Source organism: Bos mutus, chromosome 21, assembly GCF_027580195.1.
Source record: "Bos mutus isolate GX-2022 chromosome 21, NWIPB_WYAK_1.1, whole genome shotgun sequence".
Lineage (NCBI taxonomy): Eukaryota > Metazoa > Chordata > Mammalia > Artiodactyla > Bovidae > Bos > Bos mutus.
The window spans coordinates 13,474,497-13,498,491 of NC_091637.1; the positions used below are offsets into that span (position 1 = coordinate 13,474,497).

The following is a 23,995-nucleotide window of genomic DNA, read 5'->3' on the forward strand; positions in this document are numbered from 1 at the left end:
AATAAAGACTGCCACTGGACTCCCACACAACCCCAACTTCATCATTCCAAGCCCCCCTCAGGAAAGCACAACAGGTAAACGACAGCAGAAGTCACACCAAAAAATAAAACAGAAGGCATGTTCTTCAATGTTAAAAACAGAGCCAGGGGCATGGTGGCAGGAATGAGGACACTAGAGAGAAGAGACCTAAATGTGATGGACTCTACAGGAAAAAAAAAAGGTGGAGAGCTCCCCCAGCTCTTCTGCTTAGAAACCCTCTATTCATTTAGGAGAGGCAGAGCAGAGGAGGAAGCAGGCAGCAACCCAGAATCTAAAGCAGTGCCAACACAAAGGACCTCAGGTGTAGTGACCAGAAGACAGAGACACGCGGCAGGAAAATCAGAAAGGGTGTTTTAACAAGAGCGAGGCTGTTTATCTACCACCACTCTCTTCCAAACCAGAAATGAAGTGCTACCATTTGACAGATGTGTCCAGAGAATGAACAGGACAGTACACAGGGATGGGGCATTGACCCAAATATCCCGTGTGACCCACAGCAAGCAAAATACAGTCAGAGGGACTTCAGTTGACACGAGGAAGCAATAAGAACACAGGGAGTGGGCGAGTGTCTACCTTGGGAAAGGGAGCAGAAGGGGAAAGCGACTTATCATTTGTCTGATCATGTAATAGATGCCGAGTACCTTACATGTCTGTTTAACTTATATATCCACCAGCACAACACTTTTACCACCCTCGTGCGGAGGGTGAGAGTGCTGGGGGGAGTGAGGCAGAAATTCCACCTGAAGTGTGGCTCTAAAAAGCTCATGTTTTATTTCACCACAGGAGTTCAAAGTCCTAGAGACTCAGCCGATCAACCTGAACCCTGTAATGGTGACTCAGTACCTTCAAGGCCCCACTGCACTTACTGACTCCTGGGTCCTTGGCACAGTCAAGTTAACTAGTCCAGGTGACTAACCATCTCAACTCACTTCTTCTCCACCTGTGACCACTCAGAAGGTGCTCAGCAAGTGAGAAGGAACACGAGGAAGTGACCAGTTAGAAAGTGCAGGCTCTGGCCCTCCTGGTGTGGGTCTCCACCACAGATCATCTCAGGCCTGCGCCCTCTTGCAACCCATGCCATTAGTCACTGCCAACATGCATGATAGAGACAATTTGATACCAGTTCCCACATCAGGGTACACCTGTGTCCATGAATACCTCCTTCTCTTTGAATGGCTTCACAGGATGAATACATATTTAAACTGCTCCCTTATTAAAGGGACATTTACATAATTTTTAAACTGTTCTCTTAATGAATAAGCTACAAATATCATTGATATACTTCCATATCTCTGTATTCCTGACCAAAATATTTAGATTTTAAAACTGTGCACTTTAACAAAACTGTTTTTGTATATATGCCTCATGTGCAGCTCTATATTTGTGTTTGTATAGGAAAGTGACCTCTGGAAATGTGAGCAGGCATACAACACCTTTCAGGTAAAACATAGCTACGTGCATAAAATCATTTTAATCACCAAACTGCTAACACTGGTTTACTCTATGGGGTGGGTTATTTGAAGTACCTTGAGAATTTCATGAATTACTTACTTGTGCAATTTAAAAATAAAAATAGTAACTCTAAAAGTCAAATCCAAGAGAAAACATCAAATTTACAACCGTATTTACTTATGGGGGTTAAGGGAGGCAGATGTATTCTCCAGGAGTTGCCATGCCCTCCTCCAGGGGTTCTTCCCAACCCAGGGACTGAAACCAGGTCTACCGAATTGCAGGCGGATTCTTTACCAGCTGAGCCACCAGGGACACCCAAGAATACTGGAGTCGGTAGCCTATGCCTTCTCCAGGGGCACTTCCTGACCCAGGAATCAAACTGGGGTCTCCTGTATTGCAGGCAGATTCCTTACCAGTTGAGCTACACAGGAAGCCCTCAAAAACAGTTAACTCTGAAAGTCAAACCCAAGACAAAACATGAATTTTCAACTGTATTTACTTCTGGGGGTAAAGAGAGGCAGATGTAATCAGAAAATGATATGGACAGGTTTTAGGACTGAGGCTGAGTGGTTGAGTTCATAGCCGTTCGCTATGTATCAATCTTTTTAGTCTTTCAAATTGTTCATAATAAATTCAACCGAGAGTCAAATTCAAGGCAAGGGGTGTAAAAATCCCCAATCCTACACAAAATGAACTTAAGATATGAATGAGAGTAAGACCAAGGGTTTTTTTTTTTTTAAATCATTTCTGAAACAAGTCAGATTTAAGCGACCTAAAATAATATTTGGGGGGGTTAAAATAAGCCTTAATAAAGATATAACAATTAATTTGCATACTACTTCTAGGAGGACAAGTTCCTAAATATAAAATTAGAAAAAGAATATTTAGGAAAAAACTATAAATATCTCCACATTTAAGATACCGATGACCTAATTATTAATTCCAAGGACATGAAATTTCCTGAAATATTATGAAGATTCACTGTTAATGCCTAATGATAATACAAAATACTATCAATATTAAACTGTAGGCTGAGATGCTTAGAGTAGGAGATATGTAAAGTCCACAAGACTAGAAAAAAGGACAAATCAAGTTAGAGGATAAGTAGTCTTTTAACTAAGCTTTCACCTAAATTAAAGTCATAAAATTACCAGATTTCCAATGGCATTAATAGCTAGCTATAAGGCAATGAAAAATGGAACTTGAGAATGATTATCCACCATACATACAGAATTCTCATGAAAAATAAGTTTACCTATAAATTACACAAAACCTAAGTTGCAGACAAGTTCTGTAATTTTTGATTGAATAACCACAACAATGGAAACACAATGCATAAATACATACAGGGGACTGAAGTCAAAACTGGGAACTGTTGGACTCCAATAGAAAAATACTTATTTAAAAAAGCTTAACACTTCCTGTCATTCACTGCTAAAAAAGATTTGATAACTCTTGAAAATCCCTTTCAAGCTGGCAAAAACACAGAGATTCAGTGTGTCTTTACAACTCGACTGTGAAAGCAAGCTGTTCCCTTTTCAATCACCACTTTAGCAATGACCACACGAGGGCAGCACAGCAGCACTTGACTGAAGGGCAAGCCTGCGCGTCTCTGCCCACGAACTTACCATTTCAGCACTTGCTGGGTTGTTTTTCCTAAACTTACAAAATGGCCGAGTTGCTTGGCAGAGCTTGTTTTTCTGGTTGGTGGTGGTGAAAGGAAAATCTAGTAAAAACACAAAGCAATCTACACTGGAATTCCATAAAGCTTACTTCCAGACTATGTACTATCAATAATAAAATAACTAGCAATTTACAGAGCACTTCTGCGTCACATGTTAACATTCTCCTCTAATCCGCACCCTCATTTTACAGAAGAGTTCTCGCCCAAGAATGAGTCTATGTCAACCCCATCCCCAGTCTCAATTATGAAATCCACAGTATTAACCTCTAAGTGGTATTTCTGTCCCTGTCATAATCAGTTAAAGAGATTATTAAACCACCCAGCAAGAGATCAAGGCCAGAACCATTTCAAGGGCGGTGCAGGACAAGTCCTTCTCAATCACTCCTTTGTGTCATAAGAGGATAGAAAGGCAGGGATCATTAAGTTACAAGTTTCTTATTCGTAATAAAAAACACTACATATAGTTCCTCTAACAAGTTGAATCCTATCTTTAAGACCTCCTCCACCTCTGGTTCAAGTCCCATGATTCTGAAGAATAAGCTACATTTTAAGTCAGGTTCAAAGACAAGAGACAGAAATTTCAATGTACACACAACAAAGCATTTACACATACAACGCAGGAAGAATTACGTAGCAAAGAAAATTCCAGTAAAAAACTGGGCAAAGGAAATGAACATGCAATTACAAAAAACCAAACAGCAGAAGCCAATAAACATTAAAAAAAAAAAAAAGGTAATCAGGCCTCACTAGTAACTTGGGAAGTGTAATTACAACACATTAAATTTACAGTCATCTGCTCTGCAGAAATTAAAAAGTCTGGTAACGTTAAAGGATGATGAGAAAGTAGGGAAAATAGTACTCATATATGATTACTGGAGAAGTAATCAGCAGAAGCTTTGGAAACATATTTTGTGTTATCCAGTTGAGATAAAAAATACACGTATGAGTCATGTGATTTGATCAGTGGGTATATAACCTAAATAAATCATATGTGTGCAAGAGGTGAAAAAGTATAAAAATATTCAGAGATCTGCTCACAAGATTTTAGAAAAGGAATTAACTTACATGTTCATACACGAAAATGCAAAGATAAAATATGAAAGTCATCCGTTCAGTCACTCAATCATACTATGCAATTAACTACAGCAGTTAAGACTAGGGATGTGTCATCCATAAAAATATGACAATTTCAAAAAAAATATGACAATTTCAAGGCTATATTTTTTAACACAAAATATATTGCATGAATCATAATTTTTAAAATGCAAAGTTTTTCATATGCCAAGTTCACGAGAGTGACAAGGGGAAAGGGGTAGATAGGATTTTAACTGTACCTATCTTGTTTAAACTTTAATTTCATTCTTTGAACTTTTCTGAACTTAACTTTTCAAAAAGAGCTGTTTCTAACATTGCAAAACTAATCAGTATTCTGACGCAGATCATCCTCAGATTCAGCAATACTTTGGGAATTTAACACTGGGAACACGAAGGATTCTCTTTTCAGAAAAAGGTATTGGGTTGGCTGAAAAGTATATTCAGGTTTGGAAAAAGCCGAATGAACTTTTCAGCCAACCCAATAACCCATATGAGACAAAATGCACACCAAAATGCTGTGTACAGTTTCAGAAGATAAAACGTTAAGTCCTATCAGTAACCACCTCTTGCTCCCAAGAAGTAGCCCGGGGCAGAGGCGGGGGCGGGGGAGGGATCTGCCTGGAATCCTCAGCTGGGGTCAGGCAGAGGGCGCCTGCATCTCTATCATGCTGCTTCTGCTGCCCGATGACCAGGAAACATGGGAGTGGCCCTCAATGGTTTAAAAAGCGTAAAACAAACGGAATCCGGGCAAACAAATCACTAGGGGAAAAAAGTGGATTACAACAAGAAGCCTGGGTAAGGCACAAATTAAATACCCATTTCACCAACACCTATCCCAATCCGGATCTGATAATGCCCTAAGGACTACAAAAGGCAAGCTTTCTACCCAGGTACATGGAAAACCAACCCTTCATGCAATGAAAGGCAGTTACAAGTAAAACTAGCCCTATAAACCACCATGGGTTTCTCTGGTGGCTCAGTGAAAGAACCCGCCTGCCAACTCCGGAGACAAGGATTCATTCCCTGGGTCAGCAAGATCCCTGGGAGAAGGAAATGACAACCCACTCCAGCATTCTTGCCTGGGAAATGCCATGGACAGAGGAGCCTGGCAGGCTATATAGTCCATGGGGTCACAGAGTCAGACATGACTTAGTGACTGAACAACAAAGGCATAATCCACCGTATCAACTGATGTATTTACCCCTATTTAAACCCTGAGGCTGGATGAACTTGTTTAACCAGTTTCTTTCAGCCCTTTGAGTCTTTTCTTTCCTTATTAATAAACGTTCAGGCAATTGTGTCTTAGACTTTTATAAGACAGTAACTCCAGAGTTCAAAAGAGATTTAAACGTCCTGGCTGCTAACCTCAGTAGTAAATGTGGAACTTATGCCCACACTGTCACAGGAAGTGAGGCCCCTGAACCAGTCCACAGAAAAGGTGAGGGCTCCCAACTTTAAGAACAGCCAACAGTTTTCGAGGCAAAAACTGTACTGTTTTAGACCAATTTCTCACACTCGCCATCACTGTTCTGGGCCAGACAACCCCGTTGGGGAGAGGGTGGAGCAGAAAGACAAGCTCGTGTATGGTAGGATGTTTAGCAGGGTCCCTGGCTGCTACCCGCTAGATGCCAACTGCGACCAACCCCAACCAACAACACCTCCAGACGCTGCCAAAGTTTTGCAGGGGTGCGGGGAGGTGGTGTCCTTTATTTCAAAACTAGTTTATTAAATCATTATTTAATTCTAACTTCTATCAAAGAAACAAGCTCAGAGTGTCCTGTCTGCAATTCAATAGCTAAAAAGAAACAGAACAGACCCCAAATCCTGTCCCATTAGCCCCTATTTCCCAAACCTGCCTGAGTGCAGAAATCAAGGGAGCCTGTTGTCAACACAGATTCCTGGGCACCATCCCAGATGGTGCTAGTGGTAAAGAACCTGCCTGCCAATGCAGAACACAAGAGAGACACGGATTCGATCCCTGCGTTGGGAAGATCCCCTGGAGGAAGGCATGGCAACCCACTCCAGTATTCTTGCCTGGAGAATCCCATGGACAGAGGAGCCTGGCAGGCAAGTCCATAGCGTCACAAAGAGTCAGACAAGACTGAAGTGACTGAACACACATACATCCCTCAACGACTGAGTTACAACTTCCAGGCAAGCCTGGAATGTTTAACAAGCAACTCAGGTGATTCTTAGCAAGTAGATTTGGGGACTTAAATGCCTATATAAAGCTAAATTCAGAAGGAACAGACCTTTTAATCAGGCAAGAGTAAAGGAGCACTACAAGAATTTGACCCATCACCCACTTCCCTTTCTAAAGGATAACTTACCAGCCACATTCGACCTCCATGGGAAGGTCGAATAACTGGAGTGGACTTTTGACACCCACCATCAGGAACTACTTCTCTAGTGCACACATAGAATAGCTGTTCCAGCCCTGGCTTTTACAAGGCCACACCTGGAGCATAATTCTGATTATCTGCCCCCTCCCTTCCATCCCTCTCCTCCCCTCCCCACCCTCCCCTCCCTTCCACGCCCTCCTCTCCCCTCCCGTCTCCTTTTCCCTCCCTCCCCTCCCAAAATCCAATCAGGTATGGGCCTTCGTGTTTTGAATTCACAAGTGATTCTGATGCAAAGCCTACAGTGGGAAATTAAGCTTACCAACAGCAAAAGAGAAAAATGAGCAGCTCAGCGTCTACCAACTGGCCAAATTCAAAGTGCACGTGTGGCTGCTGCTAAGTCGCTTCAGTCGTGTCCGACTCTTTGCGACCCCATAGACGGCAGCCCACCAGGCTCCTCTGTCCCTGAGATTCTCCAGGCAAGGATACTGGAGTGGGTTGCCATTTCCTTCTCAATGCATGACACTGAAGTCGCTCAGCCGTGTCCGACTCTCTGCGACCCCATGGGCTGCAGCACTCGTGGCTGGAGAAGGTCAAACCAGGCAAGGGCAAGGTTCCAGAGCAGGGCTCCCTCCCCCCACCCACCACTACCCCCAGGGCAATCACTTCCCGGAACAATTTAACTTGAATCGTTTCTTGTAAAAGTATGGCCTTATGGCCTTTTGAAAAGCAATGTGTCTCTTCATCAGTCACACCATCAGTCATCAGAAGGTGATTTTCATCTTTTGGTTTCTTAGTAAGTTTAAGGTAAACAGAACACAGAATTATTCTACGTTTTCAATCACCTATGTACTTTCCGCTTACCCATCTGTAATAATTCATCCTGGGGCCAAACTGCCAGTGCCTGAAGCCAAGGCTACCCTTTGCTCGCCCTTGTGCCTCAGTTTTCTCATCTACAACAGAGAAGTAACGGTCGTACCTGCCTCACAGATACAACGTGAGGACAGACGGCTCAGAGGAACACATACCCAGGACTCAGAACAAGCGGCAGGCTCACAGCAGCCACTGCCATTGGCAATTACTGAACTTCTCCAGAATAAATCAACACAGGTTTCAGTGAAACATCTCTCAACAATCAGAGCTACTGGTTTGATATTTAACCTAAGTGTAACACTGTAAGCAGAGCCAGCAAAAACGAATCTGAGAAGTAACGACAAACGCTCTAGCTAGGTATACAACCCAACTGAAGGATTGGGGTGACATGTTTAGTATAAAAAAGCTCAGCAGGATGCAGGACCACCCACAGAAGTTCAAAGGCAAGCTCTGGGGACGGTAGACCTGGGAAAGCTAGCGGAAGGAGGTCACTAGCAATCCTGCTACACTAACCTTCGCGCTAAATAAAATCTACATTCGAAACTCCTTAAAACAGTGCCTGACACAGTGAGCGCTCCATAAAATGTAAATCGACTCTGGTATTTTCTTATAAAATGTTCACCACATATGTTATTTTCCTTCAAGATAAAAATCCAATATGAAAGATTACCAGCCATGGCTGGACTGAGCAATCACTCCTATATATGCAATACCTTGAGGTTTATTTTATATCCTATTTTCTTATTCCGTTCTTAATGCTGGTTACAATTCACAACCCACCAATGGGTGACAAATATGACCGTGAATCACTGCTTCACAGGACGACCCTGGGCAGCTGCTCCAGCCCTGAGCTACCTTTCCTCAGCTGGGGGAGGGAAGGAATTCTGAAGGGAATGTAACTGCATTCAAAGTCAATTATGCAATCCAAACTTTTAGAGGTCTCTAAAAGGGTCTCGAGAGTCCCTAGGATTGCAAAGAGATCTAACTAGTCAATCCTAAAGGAAATCAACCCTGAATATTCATTGGAAGGACTGATGCTGAAGCTCCAACACTTTGGCCACGTGATACAAAGAGCCAACTCACTGGAAAAGACCCTGATGCTGAGGAAGACTGACAGCAGGAGAAGGGGACGACAGAGGATGAGATGGCTGGATGGCAAGCTCCGGGAAGCCTATCGTGCTGCAGTCCATGGGGTCGCAAGGAATAGGACACGACTGAGCAACTGAACAAGAGGGTTTAAGAAGATAATCACAGTAAGGAAGAGACAGAGCAAGAGTTTAAAGCAATTGGGGCCAAGGGAAAAAAAAAAAAAACCCCAACACTATGAACAGTTTAAAGGTATGCTACAGCAGGATCTGGCACGCCGTTCAAATGCAAACTTTCCCTCTTTCCCTACACCACCTCCTTACTAGCACCCCATCCCCCACTGCTTCCAGACCAACTGCCAGTTGCCCTAAAAAGGCAACTGAGAAACCAGGACAGGTAATGGAGGAAGGGTTAGAAAGAATGTAACAAGTGCGCCATGGGAAGATTTGAAACACATGGGGAATCACGTCAATGTATGGAAACACAGGCAAATCTGAAACAGGTGGAGAGCTTTTAAAACTGAATCACAAGGGCTGGGCTGGACATTGGTATTTTTAGAAGCTCTCCAAGGTCTGATGTAGAAACAAACAAACAAAAAAAAGACAGAACTCAACGAACTCATAAACCAAAAGTGAAGGAAATGAAGGAAGGAGGGGAAAGGGAAACACAAATCATGAGACTACAGGTCTAACAGAATAAATTGGACACTGCACGTTATGTTAAATGAAATTAAGTGCCACTACGGGGAAGACTGACTAGTAAAAGCAACCTACAGCCAATCTGACATTTGTTGAAATATTATAGCAGTTACATTTATATCCAAACAGCACTGCACCTTGGTATGAATCATTCCCGCTGGCACAGCCTGAGATGGAGACGAGACAGAGGGTAGACCGGGGCAGTGAACACCAGCTCAGGGAGGAGGAGACAAGGCCTCTACTCAGAGTGACTGCGAGAAGACTATGACTCAACACAAGCTGGTCTAGCCCAGAGAGACTCACACGCTCCCTTCAGAAGGCTGGGGTTCTCAGGAAAAAGCAAGCAAAAAAAATCCTAGGATTAACTACAAAATACACCCAAGGTTTCAACGAACTAAAAGAGATCTTGCCTTCTAAAATCATCTTAACCTAACTGGCCTCAACTGACTCCTGTGGGAGGCCTGGCCACCAGCCTCAGGGGCGACCTGGCTCTTAAAGAGGAACTTATAAAGTATTGAAAAAGAAAGATGAAACATGAGGAATAAAGTGTTACTAGTGGCTTGCAGTTATTGAGTACTTTCAACCTAACAGTGTCTCTGCTAAGCACTTTATCAGCATTACATAATTTAATCTTTGTAACCCAATGAAGACTGACATTATCCACACTTTTTTTTTTTTGGCTGCACTGCAAGGCACGGGGGATCTTAGTTCCCTGACCAGAAACTGAACTCACATCCCCAGCAGCGGAATTGAGTCTTAACCACTGGACCGCCAGGGAGGTCCCATATCCACACTTCAAAAATCAGAAAATTCCAACAATGTACTTCACTGGCCTAAACTGAGAGAAGTCGTCTGTACTAAAGTAAAGGCTGCACCATGCCTGTGTGCTCTGCCGTGTCCGATTCTTTGTAACCCCGTGGACTCTAGCCCACCAGGCTCCTCCGTCCAGGGGATTCTCCAGGCAAGAATACTGGAGCGGGCTGCCATTCCCTCCTCCAGGGGATCCTCCCCACCTAGGGATGGAACCTGCGTCTCTGTGTCTCCTGCATGGCAGGCGGGCTCTTTACCACGGAGCCAGCAGGGAAGCCTCAATGCTGCACTAGCGCTCATCACTGCACCCGCTCTCGCCAGGGCAGGCGGAGAAGGAACTGCTAAAGACGCCACAAATCACAAAATGACCCATCAGAACTGACATGGGTATAAAATCACAACTATCATCACAGTGATGCCTCATCACTTTTCTGCAACATTCTCCTCATAAAGAGGAGACCCCCCCCCCAAACTGTGAGGTCTCTCCAAAGTTATCACTAAAGTAACAAAAAAGGTGACGTTAGCCAAGCATCTTAACATAATGCTGTACGTCAATTATATTTCAAAAATAAAGTAAATGATAGACATAGAGATGAGATTTGAGAACCAGAGGCAGGGCTTGGGAATGGTTCAGGGGGAGGGGAGTAAGGAGTCTGAGGGGACAGGGAGTTAAATGAAGGTAGTTAAAACGTATAAACCTCCACTTATAAAACAAATATGAAATATGTACTCCAACACTGCTAAATCACTGATAATAAACATATGACACTCACTGGCATTTACTGAACTGTGTCAACTTTTGTTGTTTCGGCTTTATACTAATAACACTCAAGTTCCAAAGACGTAGTAACAGGCAGTTTTGGTGAGGTATGAATTCGAATTCAATGTGCAGTCACGCTGAAATGCAGGAGGGAAGTAGTCAGCTATAGTAACAAATAGCAGCATAAGTAAGGCAACACAGTTGTTTTTAATTGTATACAAAATTACTCTCGAGTGATTAAAAACAAAACAAAACACTGTTTCTTCCCTAAAGGAAATATCTCTTCAAGAAATCCAACCAAGTTTTAAGGCTTTCCCAAAAAAAAAAAAAACCCTTAAAAAATTGATGCTCTGATCCAGAATAAAATTACCAGATGTCACACAGAGCAGTCACTTAATATTTATGTCAGGAACAAGCTGGCTATGCTACATTTTGTGTGAAAGGACAGGAGTCTAGAAATAAGTGGTTTTAGGAGGTAGATCTCACAATTGTCAGGGGTTTAACTCCATATGGAAGGAAGGAAGCCAACCAATTATAAAATCTGTGAGTTTCACATACTGTCGAGTAAAATGCAACCGAACTTCCAGATTCACCTCTCAAAAAATAACTTGCTAAAAATTTTTATAACTAAAGTACCTCATGAAATAGTTGGCCCACCTTCCTGCAATTGCTTAACCTTTACTAAAGATGTTACACTCCAAAAAGCCAAATATCAAATGGAAACTGCAGGTTTTCAAGTCAAGAATCTAAAAGAAAGAAAAAAGATTAACCAGCACTTTTCTTGCCATTTCATGACATTTTGCACACAGGAGGAAAATCCATAGAAAGCTCAATGAAGAGACCTAATACTTCCCTTCAATAAATTAACTGGTTCCAAGTAGCATGCAAATAGTTCACAGAGACTAAAGATGTATCATAATAGTCATTTTAATTCACACAGTAGTATCTATGACATCTACTACAGAGCAGTTTACATTCTAGAACACAACTGCAGTGTTACTTAATTCTCTTTTAATTTAGGGCATTTAGCAAATAAAATTTTAATGTAACCAGAACTCAATCACAAAATATAGGAAGAACAAACCTTTCTACTTGTTTTATATTCACCTTAAGTTGCTAATATGTTAATGATCTTCAAATTCTAAGTACTTGTCCCTAAGGCTGTTAAAATTTTCATCATATATATTTGAGCATATAACTGAAATATCATTTACAGAATATTTGATGAACAAGTTTATAAAACAAACTGAAAACCCAATTTCACCTAAAAGTTTCAACAATTCCTCCTAAAGAACAAAGACTATGCGAATCTACAAAACCAATTAATAATGTAGTGAATTTTACTCTACAAACTTGATTCAGAAAAAAATTCATGATATGCCCAGATAAACATTTCTACCTGCACTCAGGAGTTTCACATCTCTTTGGAAGTATATTTTACTCTATAAAAAAAAAAATCTTAACTATTGCCAACAATCTGATATTCCATTTACTGTTAAAACACCCCCAAAAGCTTGGGGAAAAGACTCTTCACCGGGGTATGATTACAGTATTGAGTACAGACCAATACTGTTTTTCCTCTGTGCTTAAATTCATTACTTATGACCAAATTATAAAGTCATGGTTGGTAAGCTATGATTATTTTTTTAACCAGAAATCCTTGCAAGGGTTGCTAAAAAGGCAGACTATGAGCATCATTGTAATATTTTAACAAGTTTGCCAGGACTGAATTAAAATTTCCAGAACGGGTAAAGTTTCCTAAGATTTTACCAAGGAATTCCACTATTGCACATGCTTCGGGAGTCACTATTCTTTAGCAAGTGCTCTAACACTTAAAAGACTTGTCTCCTAACATTTGTTTATAGTAATGAATGGCTACTGATGTATTCGTTTGTTAACCTAACATTAGTAGACTAATAGTTACTAAGAAGGTGAAAATCTCTTGCTATTTTCTACCTAATTATCCCTTAAAAATAAATCACTTTGCACATACTGACCTGAGTTTTTCTCCATCAAATGTCAATTGAGAAAATATTTGGTACCAAGTGAAAATGCACGGGGACAAGTTCAAATAATCTTCCCTTTGTTTATGAGCCATGTGTTAAAACAGCTGTAACACCATTAACGAACTTTCAATTAAAAATATCTCCTAACAGTGAAACGCTTTTGGTTAATGGTTACAAACTCACTAATCTCCACAGGAAACACACACACAAAAATAAAAAAGAGAGAGAGAAAAAAAAAACCCTCTAGGATATGAGAAAGGAAAACGAAAATTGTAAAAACAACACGCAGGTCCTTCACTTTCTCCAAAAGCTGAAGCCGCTTCTAAATCAGGAAAACCATTCCTAGGGTTGGGCAAAGAACACACGCCGCAGGGTGGAGACAGCCACGGACAGGGCGGAGGACGTCGCCGGGAGAGGCCGCCCACCGGAAAGTCCCAGCCAGCGTCCCTGCCCCTCCCCACCCCCCGTGCCCCACAGCTGGCGGCTGGTTCCGCGAAAAAGAACGAACCAGGCTGCGCACGCAACCTAACGTCATTGCGTACACCCCTCCCTGTGGAGAGGGACGTGACGTCACGGGGCGGAGCCTGCCCGAAGGCCGCCGCTGTTGACCCGCTGTTGCCAGGCGCGCGCACAGCCAATCAGCAGTCGGCGACGGCGCCGGCCGGCCTTTGAACTCCGCACGGCAACTTCCTGCTGTTTGGCGAGTACACAGTGCAATGCAGTATGTCTGTCAGCGCTGCGGCACAAAGGAACAGCCATTTTGTGACTGAGCTGGACCTGCACCAAGATGCCAGGGACTCAGAACTGCTGCCTGCGCTAACTACCAAGCTGCCCTTTATTTCAGTACCAAAGAACGAAAAGGGAGGAGAGGGGCAGATGTTTTGGTAATTCAGGTTTAAATTTGCTTTATTTTCAGTCTTCTCAAAAAAATCCCGACTCATAATTATTATCAGCATCATAAAATGGCTGCCACTTAAAAAACTCCCTGTTCCAGTTCACAAGCAACTGCATTATGCCAATTTCTAACCATCACCAGCCTTTTAAGAGCGACAACTAAAAGGCTGATTTAAAAAGCAGATTTTGCCCGCAGCTCAGCTTATCAAAATAAATCTGGTTCAAAGGCAGAGGGTTTGGAGATAAATTTTAATAAACTTTTATGATAAAATCAAAACGCAGCGTCCTAGAACACAGAGCTCTTTGTGTGCACACTCCCACTCACTTGCCCTTTCCTTCCCTTCCCTTCCCATTATTTTATTACTGAAGTCACCCCCACTGCGAATTGTCTTAGGTAAGTGTGTGATCCTCATTTCTCTGTCCATCCCTAAAACTTTGTTTCAAATACTTAAAACTTAGATACCAAATCAAAACATTTTTGAAAGTGAACTTTTAACCTTCAAAAACCATGACACACAAAGTGTTAACATTATACTTAAGCATTAACTTCAAAAGAGTAACAAACTTACATAATGACTATTAAGTATTGCCATTATTTCCCAAAACAGGAAAATAACAGATCACATTCAATTCTCCCAGGTCCTAAAGTAATTTCACAGACCAAAAAGTTTACTTGACCTGCAAACTCCTCCCTTCCTCTGATGGCTCAGGCTGCAAAAGTGATTTTTCTAATATTCCCCAAACACTAGACTTTGTGCCATTGAAACTAGGTCCTTATGGAGAAATTCTGAAGCATTAAGGAACCAAGTACTAGCTGTGGTAAGTCACAGTTTTAGCTCATTTAAAAATAACAATTTACTACAATAAAACATCACTAACATTCTCTTAGCTTTACAATTTTTAAAGGAAGTGATGTCATAATTATGTACATGTATCAGTATGCAATTTAGGGGGAACAGTAATTTAAAACTCCATCTTCTTTTCAAGGTGTCTCAAATATTTGACACTCATCAGGTGTATGAACCAAAATATACTTGACAAAACATTCAAAAGTACAGTGCATGCTCCTAGTTAAGCTGCAACCCCATAACCAGAACACAAATGCATGGAAACTTGCATGTCGTTCTCCAGGTCAGAGTAAATTAATGAAAGAATAACAAAACCATTTAATTTTTTTAAATTAGAAAGCAGAGTCTGGTCAATGACGTTAACCACAAACCTTGCATGAGAAAGCCAGAACCCATGTGAAATATGCAAATCATACACTCAAGGGAGTACCAATTTTAGGTATTGAATCTTTAATAATTTGTCAAAGATTTCTGGGGATTCCTATTTCTTCAAGTCACCATCACTTTTCAGAAAAATCAGTTTAGAATCACGAGTTTTCTGTCCTAAATCTTGCCTAGATAATTACACGGGTAATTCAATTTCAAAGACAGTAATCCAAACTATGTGACAATTCAATTTGCAAAAGAATTTGGAAAGGTATTTTTCAAAGCAAGGGTGAAAATATTTTAAGTCTTATAACACAAATAAGAATTCAACATTAGAAATAAACCATGTTCAAAACTTTCATATCACTAACCTAGTAATATATATTGTTTATAAAAAATTGTAAAAGTAAAAGCAAACTGGGGAGGGAAAAAATTCATATAAACCAATCAAGTTCTTGTTAAATGCATTAATTTAAAATCTGTAATGTGACAGTTCATAGAATACACATCAAGAAATGTATTCATACATACTTTAGAAAATTAATATACAGATTATACAACAAAACATCTTAGAGGATTTTCATACAACAAGATATCTTAGAGGCTTTATTACTTAGTCACTAATATGGTGAACTCCAACAAATGTGAAACAAATCATGATTTGAACAAACAGTAACATTTGTAAGCTTCAGAAGATAAAGCATTCCAGACGACTCTGTCGAAATAAATCAATAAATTTAAAGCAGCTACAACTAAAATGCAAGGATAAAATACTACATCTACCAACCAGAGAAAATTGTCTAAATATAAGCATACAAATGCAAACCTTAAAGTATTTTAAATATAAAATAAACAATTAGAATCACAGTAACACACACAAAACAGAAGCATATTAATCATATTCCAAGATTTCTGTGATCACAGGTTTGATTTTATAAATGCAGGAACTGTAACCATCAAGAGTAAAGGTTTTGATTAAATCTTATCAAAATTTCCTAAAATGTCAACAGTATCAAAAGAAACAGAGTCAAATAAAAATATAAACTGAGAGGCATCAGTCAAAGGGTCCTTTTTGCCATTTCATTTTAAAATGTACATTTTTTCATTCATATAACTTTCTCAAATGTCTATTTACTATAATTTACTACCACAAGGCTCCTCTATGGCCTTCAGTTACTAGTTTGGGTATCCTAGATTCTTCAAAGAAAAAATTTGCCTTGTATGTAAAATGGTGCAATGCAGCAATGGCTAAACCGACAAGGTCATTTTCCCACAGCATGAAAACCTAAAAACTGAAATTTACTGTCAAAAAACCTGTGGTTTGCAGGAAAGGCCCCCTTGAATAAAGGTACCTTACCTTTTGACTGCTGTAAGAGGCCTTAAGTCACAACTTAACTTTCATAAATTGCTACCAAAAAATTAGGGTGTGGCATATTAGCAATCTCAAGGTCACGCTTTAAAAAACGAACTCAAATTAGTAAAATTCTTAAAATAAAACAGACAGCTATGCTTGTCTGTCAAGGTAAACAATGTAAGCTGAGGTTTCCCCAAAAAAAAGAAAAAAGGAAGAAAGTTGATAGCTCATACCTCGATGCATTGCTGTGTAGCGAACTGTCCTCCTCTTGGCTTTTGTCCTTATTTCTCATCATCTTTTAAGTCTTAAATATTAAGGGGGAGGGGGAATCTGTGTTTGCTTTGAAGTCCTGTGCCCAGGTATTTACTGTCAAAAGTTGAAAGAAAGGTAAGGTCCCAGCTTCTATCGATGGCTTTTATTATCAGGAACAAAGTCCTGACTATGTAACGATATTGTTATAACACAACGGCGGTAAACACCAAAAAACAAAATATTTCTATTTTTTCCTTAAAAAAAAAAAAAACATGATAAACCGAACAGAGGGAATCATCACTATCAATAAGGAAAGTTTCTCAAAGTAACACACTGGATACAAATAACAATCTCTGTATCTTATTGCGTCATCCAGGAATTTCACATATTTACAGAAAATAGAGCAAACTTAAACATGTAAATCTTTTAAATTACCACTAATGATCGTGAACTTACCTGATCCATGTAGTAGGTCCAAAGCAAGAGTCCTATCTAGTAGTAGAAAAATATCAGATCCCAAATAATTAAAAATAAAAACAAAATTCTCCGCTAAAAAGCAAAAAATAAATAATATAATCCTCAAATATGTTAACTGTTCAAAAAAATAAAGCAACAATTAATCCTGAAACGGGTCCGGAAGAAAAAAAACCTCATTAGGAGAGCGCACAAAAATGGAGGTGCGCCATGGCTTCTAAGCTGGAAAAAACAACGACCTGGGCTCTCAGTACGGCTGCTTCTTTCCAACAAGGCACGAAAAGAAAGCTCCCAAAAGCTGCTTTTCTCCCTAAAAAAGGTTCGAATCGACCCCAGTAAGTCACTAGGAGAGGCAGGGGGCTGCGGGGGCCCCCTGAGGCTGCCCGAAAGTTAGGGAAAGTTGCGTAAAGTGAGGCGAAGGCAGGGAGCTGAGCGCGCTCTCTCTAAGGCACAGCCGCCATCTAGAGCCTCCTTCCCAGCTCTGAGCTCTGCCTTTGATTGACACTCTCTACATTTACCCCACAACTCAGGTGATGTACCATAGACCCACCCCTTCATCTCCACCAAAAAAAAAAAAAAGATCCTCCATCCCAGGGAGCCTAAGGACCCCTACCCCCACCCCTCCCTGCCCCTCCAGACCACCCCATCAGGCGGAGGGGGGAGGGTTTCTTAACCCCCTCTGGCTCAAACACCCTTTTTAAGCCAGAGAGAAATGTAATTTGTTCCTTTTGTCTAAAGATCTGCTAAATATTTCAGTCCTTGAGCTAAAATAACTTCCTCTCTGGACAGGAAGTGGTGTTTTATCAAGCCATTTTGAAAAAGGGATAATTCTTGGGAGAATATAAAGCTCAGCTTAAGTACTAATCTTTTTAAAAACTACCCCCACCATGGTAAAATGGTTTCTAAATAAAAGCAAAACCTCAGTTTCATAAATTAAAATTCAAGTTTTGCCTTCCTTATGAAGCCTAAAAATTATCTAAGGATTAAGTTTAAGGGGGAATTTTCCATCCCAACTGAAAGGAAGGGGCACAAGAGCGCCTCCCTAGTGTTCAGTTGCATTAGGGCAAAAATTAATGCAACTAGTTTTTATTCAAAAATCTCAACTTTTCTTTGTATTTTCACAAGATTCTTTAACCCATTATACAACCTTGCCAAAACCATACCCCCAAAATTCTCATACCATACTGATTCACGCAGAACAATGGTATTAAATTCAAGAGCATGGAACTACCAATGAAAAAACAAACCCAAGAAACTCCACCTCCAAAACCAACACATGTATTTCAACCATCCCCTTGTACTCCAAATCAAATTCTAAGTATATACCAATTTCAACAATGGTAAACTAGTAACAATGTCATATCTGATGGAAAAGTTACCAAAGTAATGTCACATATCTCCTACATATCAAAACCATGACATCTACGTAAACAAAATCACTAATGCCAAAACCAAATTATTCAACTTTCTCAACAAGCACCCCAAGAAAACATTCACACATCCAAAAGCAATCAACTTTCCTTACTCAACGTTATCTGCCAGAATACCACCCTTGCCTCACTGAGAAGCCAACTTTAGATTTATACTCAACGAAAGCAATAATCTGCACCCAGGTAAATGTAAAATCCATAAACAAAACCCAGTCTCAATTCCATACTTTCTACAAAAGACAATTTTGTACCAAAAATCAAAATCCAAAATTCCACTTTTGATCTATATAAACCAACCAACCAACTCAAATCAGCCAATGAGAATGAATACATCTCCATTGATCACTGACTTGTGTATCCTGGTATTTGCCATTAATTACAAATATGGCGTGATTAACATTTTCTCACCAAAACAAAAAACAAAAGCTGAAATATCATTTGTTCTCTATATAATGGGAAAATATAATCAATTCATTTATCAAAGTCTGCCACACCCCATAATAGTAACTGAAAATAATTTTAACTGATTATCAATGAATGAAACTGCAGCATTCACCCAGAATTCAAACAAAAGTTATCAATGACATAGTGTGGTTCACTTACTCTAAACTTCTAAATGTACAGAATCAGAAAAATACAATAAGCAATCTTATCTTATAAAATCTATTGTAGACATTATTGACACCAAAATGTTAAGTTCTTCTGAGAATACCCTAAGGACCTTCCTATAAATCCAACACCTCTTCACCTAATATTAACCATTAAGCCAAAAGGAGGATTCAGTTTAATTTGAATATTCAGATATTCTACAAGATGTTTTATTTATAATATTTAATAAGCATAGGTGAAAGGGACCATTTCCATCAAAACATACTAATTCAGAAAAATACTCTATCATTCATGCTGAATTCTGAAGCAAAAGGCATTTTTTTTTTTAAAGTTCATTAAAGTCTCACAAAATCAAATATCCTTGACCCACTGGTTAAGCAAGATGCTTTAAGAAAGTATAAAATAGTATTTTACCTGAACAACCATTTTTTAAGGCACAAATAAATTTCCACAAGTTTGTAAAAAGACAAATGTTAATCAACCAAGTAAAATATTTTCCAGCACACCATTTCCATTTTACCAGCTTTATTCAGTACATTTGACTGCTGGGCAACTGTAAAGGTCAAAGTGTGATTTAAGGCGACACTGAATATTTAATGAAACATGAGCTTAAAAAAAAAAAACAAAAACCCAAACTGAGAAATTTTAAAGTGTTAGAAATTTTATTAAAGTTAACATTCCACAAGGTCATACTCATACAAATCAAACTGAAAAAATTCCAGGCATACAAACTATCATCTGTTAATGTGCCATCTTTTTCTCCAAATGTCAAAAATATTCCTAATGATACAAAAAGTCTCTAGAAAGACAAATTTACTGTCCATTTGTGCTGTTAAAAAACCTATATCTTCATTCATTTCATGAAATCCATGTTAAAAGAACCCTGTCTTGGTTGTATATTATCACAGCACTCTTGTATTAATCCATTTTTCTCAATTCCCCATAGTGGACTGCCATCTTGATTTCTCAGTGGTAGGGTCCATTTGAGACTCTTCAAGCTGACTGGGTGCTTGATGAAAACATTAAAAGAAAAAAAAAATGCTGTTGGAATATCAACAATCATATTCCTTCAAACAGACAACATCTACCCACCTTGAAGATAAGCTTACCATACATAATGCTTTAATAATTTTGTAACAACTTTAAACTCTAAAATTGTATTATATTAAGTAGCATGTGCTGCACAGACAACTTCTCACTGATAGAAGCATGGCACAAACAGCAGCACACCAGTAACAAAATTCTTTTCCTGTCACAGATACAGAGTAACCATAAAAATGTGGCAGTAAGAGTCACATTTTTAATAGTTAAATGTTGTTATACTATCTACATGAGAAATGGAAACAAAAAGTCAAATCCACAATTCTGGAAAGCTAAAGTACAGCAAACACTATGGATTCTAAATCTCAATGCAGAAAACTTTCCAAGCTTCTTCAAATAAAACTAAATATGGAAAAGAATCTTAAAGAATTAAAAAAAAAAAAAAAGACCAAAGCAGTGGATCACAGCAGTTCTCTGGTGCAACAGATCTTAATTTTGCATAAGTAACACAAATGGATATGGATAATCTTGAGCTACATACATGAGAATGCAGGAAACATATAGCCACTAGAAAACAAAATGATCAAAATGTAGTCTGCCTGTCTTATTTGATGTATCAGATTTCAAATACAAGTAAAATTCTCATTTCAAAAACATCAAATTTTCCTCATTAAAAAAAAAAACTGCTTAAATAATTTGAGCTAAAGGAATTAAGGGAAGTCAGAAGATTTTACCATTAAATAAATGGCCCTGATTCATCATGATCAAACATAATTAGAAAAATAAGCTTTAACTCTGATCTTCTCTATAAATTTTACAGCTCTCAAACTAAAATTTATACCAATAAAGTCTGGATGACTAACTTGGAAGTTATTAAATACAAGGGTATTTTTTGCTCTTTAGGTAATTAATACATTCATTCCAAAACTATAAGGATTCATTGTTGCTGTTGTCTACTATATACAGTACAAAAATCTACTGAATAAATCACATGATTAACCGAGATATCACCACTCATTTAACAGATACTGAAAATGAGTGTCACATCATCAATAAACATCAAACAAAAGATATTTCTCCCAAACGTTTTTGCCCATATCTCTCCAGCCTAAAAGGAGAACTAAAAATAACTCATTTATTTCCCAGATCAGTAAAATAGCTTCCACTTGAATTGTTCATTCCTTAAAATTAAGGGACATATATCTCTATATTAAAGTAAAAAGATAAAAACCTTCATTCCTCTTGATTAGTTAATTATAAACCAATTTCTCAAACTGTTACAATGAAGGATCAAGCTCTAAATGATGTTTGGAATGTAAATACTATTATGATGAACAATGACGTTAATGCATTGATATCAAGTTACAGTCATTACAATAGCAATAGGTGCAATTTATTCAATCTAGTACACTAAGTGATAAACTCAGGGCTTCATACTCTCCTGCCACAAGGCAAGAGGCAAAATCCATTCTTGACACTATGTAAAGTATTAAAGCCTTATTTTAAAAAATTAAAACCATATTTTTAAAGATTCACAAGGAAGCCAAATGATATTAAAATCATATCAAAATTAATTAACAGAATACATCATCTTGTGTGACAAAAGTAGAAATTAAAAAATACCAGCATATTGGTTGTGCTATCATATATACTGTCATCATATATAAGATGGTAAAAAGGGGGAGGGGGGTGAGTAGGATAAAGAAAAAGATTGGTACTAGAAAAGCCATGATCAATCTGCATTCCTATGAAGCAAATCAAAACCCAGAAAGTAAGCATTCTGTTAATAAGCAAAAGAGCTAAGTCAAGCATTCAAAGCACTTAAAAGAACAATAAAGGATTTCAGAATGAGCCATTTAATTTCACGGAATTTCAATTTCTTACAAAAATTAAATTTGCAAATAACCGAAGTTAAAAAAGTGAAAAGGTATGCATGAGTTGAGCCTGGAAATTTCATTGGTAACTAAATCCAGTTCTTCATCTGTAAAACAGAAGTAACAGTAGTACCTACCTTATGTAGCAGTAGTGGTGAAGATTAACATTTATAGCTTTTACATTACCTGGCATATAGAACGACCTCAATAAATATTAGTTATTACTCCAATATACCAGAGTAACCAAAGTACCTGAGGACCTACAGACTAACCTTAATGAATCAAACAATTTATATTCCAATGGTCATGGTATCTCTGAAAAATCTATAGGGTCCTGGGGTCAACTATTTAAAAGACAAAAACAATTTCTGCTTTAAAGAGAATTTAATGTCACATTTGGAGAAGGAAATGGCAACCCAGTCAGGTATACTTGCTTGGAGAATTTCAGGGACAGAGGAGCCTGGTGGGCTACAGTCCATGGGATCACAAAGAGTCCAACATGACTGAGTAACTAACATAATGCTAATGTTGCATTAAAATAAGATCAGTACAGAAAACTGAATAGGGTTTAGTATCAAAGCCCTACTACTCCATATCTTTTCAGCAATTTGTGGATTACTGCAAACATACTGAAGAGATGATGGTTTGATCCAGAATTCCATCATCAAACATACAAGCTTCAAGCTAATACTATGAAAAGTTAAGAGAATTTTCCCACTATAATGGTCACTTATACTTTTTTTTTTAATTGCTTGTTCTAAGTCAGTTCTAGACAAACTTTTATGGTAAGAAGGTATTAAGTATCTACTATCTCTTAAAATCCCCAAATACTGTACAGCCAGAAATTAAAAACACAATACTGAACAAGAAAGTTTTAAATTCTAATTCAGTAAATTTGCTTAAAACACATTGGGATACTGTAAAATGAGTTGTTAGTTGAAATTCAAGCAAGTGATTTATTACTGGATGTGTTTTAAGAGAGGTTCCCCTAAAACAAGCCACTTCCTTACCTCTACTTCTTAGCAAACCCCCAGTTTACAAGCAACAAAAAAATGTGGAGGACAGGAAGAGCACAAGGAAAAAGATGAATGACTCAACTTTTTAAACAAGTGGTTCTAATAAATGTTACAATTTGTTAAAATTCAAAGACTTAATGCAAAACGAGTGGGACAAATGGGTACAAAATTACATTAAGGAGAAATTGATCATTATCATCACATAATGAATCTTCCTGGTACTTATGTCATAATTTCAATCTTCTTTGCACAGCCTTTAAATTTGAAAATATTTAATATAGTCAATTCACATATTGTCTTATTACCAAAAACAGCTTGACTCCTCAATAGGATTAAAATATATTAACAAGTCTGGGTCCTAAATAAGGTGGGCATGCAAGAAACAAAAGCAGCCAGCTATTGTTCACACTGTTAAAACTATGCTGTTCAACTATGGGGGCTAAGAAAATCATCTTACTTAAAAGTTTTATTATCAGATCTTCCCCATTATCCCTAATTAGTTTAAAACTTGACTACATGTTCATGAAAAGATTGAAAGTTGTGGTTTCTTGTAACTTTTAAGCTTTTACTGAGTCAAAGTTTAGTATTTAAAGCATATCTAAAAGTTACTATTTAAAGCATTATAAACTTAACCATGAATCTCCCTTCATTTTTAGTTTAGACCCCAAACACTAGTTGACAAATGTTCAACAGCAACTATATACATTAAATTAACAAGTATTTACTGAGCACCCACTATGTGCCAGGCAATTAAGCACTTTAAAATAGAAGGCATGAAGTCAATAAATTATACTACATTAGGTAAGTTTTCATCTCTGTCCTCACCACCCCCCATTAAAAAAAAATTCAATTTTACAGGTCCTAGTCACCATTTATATAATAGAGGTTCAAACAATAATGAGAAACAAAGATTATCATATAGAATCTAGATACGCAAATGTGATTCAAAAACTCTTTTATAAAACAATTACTAAATAATTATACTAAAAAGTTTT

General features: G+C 38.4%; 1 protein-coding gene across 3 annotated transcripts in view; it reads right to left on the minus strand.

The window, feature by feature from the left end:
• CHD2 (chromodomain helicase DNA binding protein 2) overlaps window positions 1-17,508 on the minus strand; it is a 109,696-nt gene extending 92,188 nt beyond the window's left edge. For 2 of the 3 annotated variants that reach the window (XM_070358737.1, XM_070358736.1), the window contains exons 1-2: window positions 10,850-10,870; window positions 3,120-3,217 (exon numbers count right to left, since the gene is read on the minus strand). In XM_070358737.1, the coding sequence (XP_070214838.1) occupies window positions 3,120-3,217; window positions 10,850-10,855 (104 nt within the window). In that variant the 5' untranslated portion in view covers window positions 10,856-10,870. Of the gene's footprint in view, window positions 1-3,119; window positions 3,218-10,849; window positions 10,871-16,537; window positions 16,671-17,012 lie in introns of those variants that run through there. The other variant, XM_005891569.3, reaches the window with a different exon arrangement.
• Window positions 17,509-23,995: the final 6,487 nt, after the last annotated feature.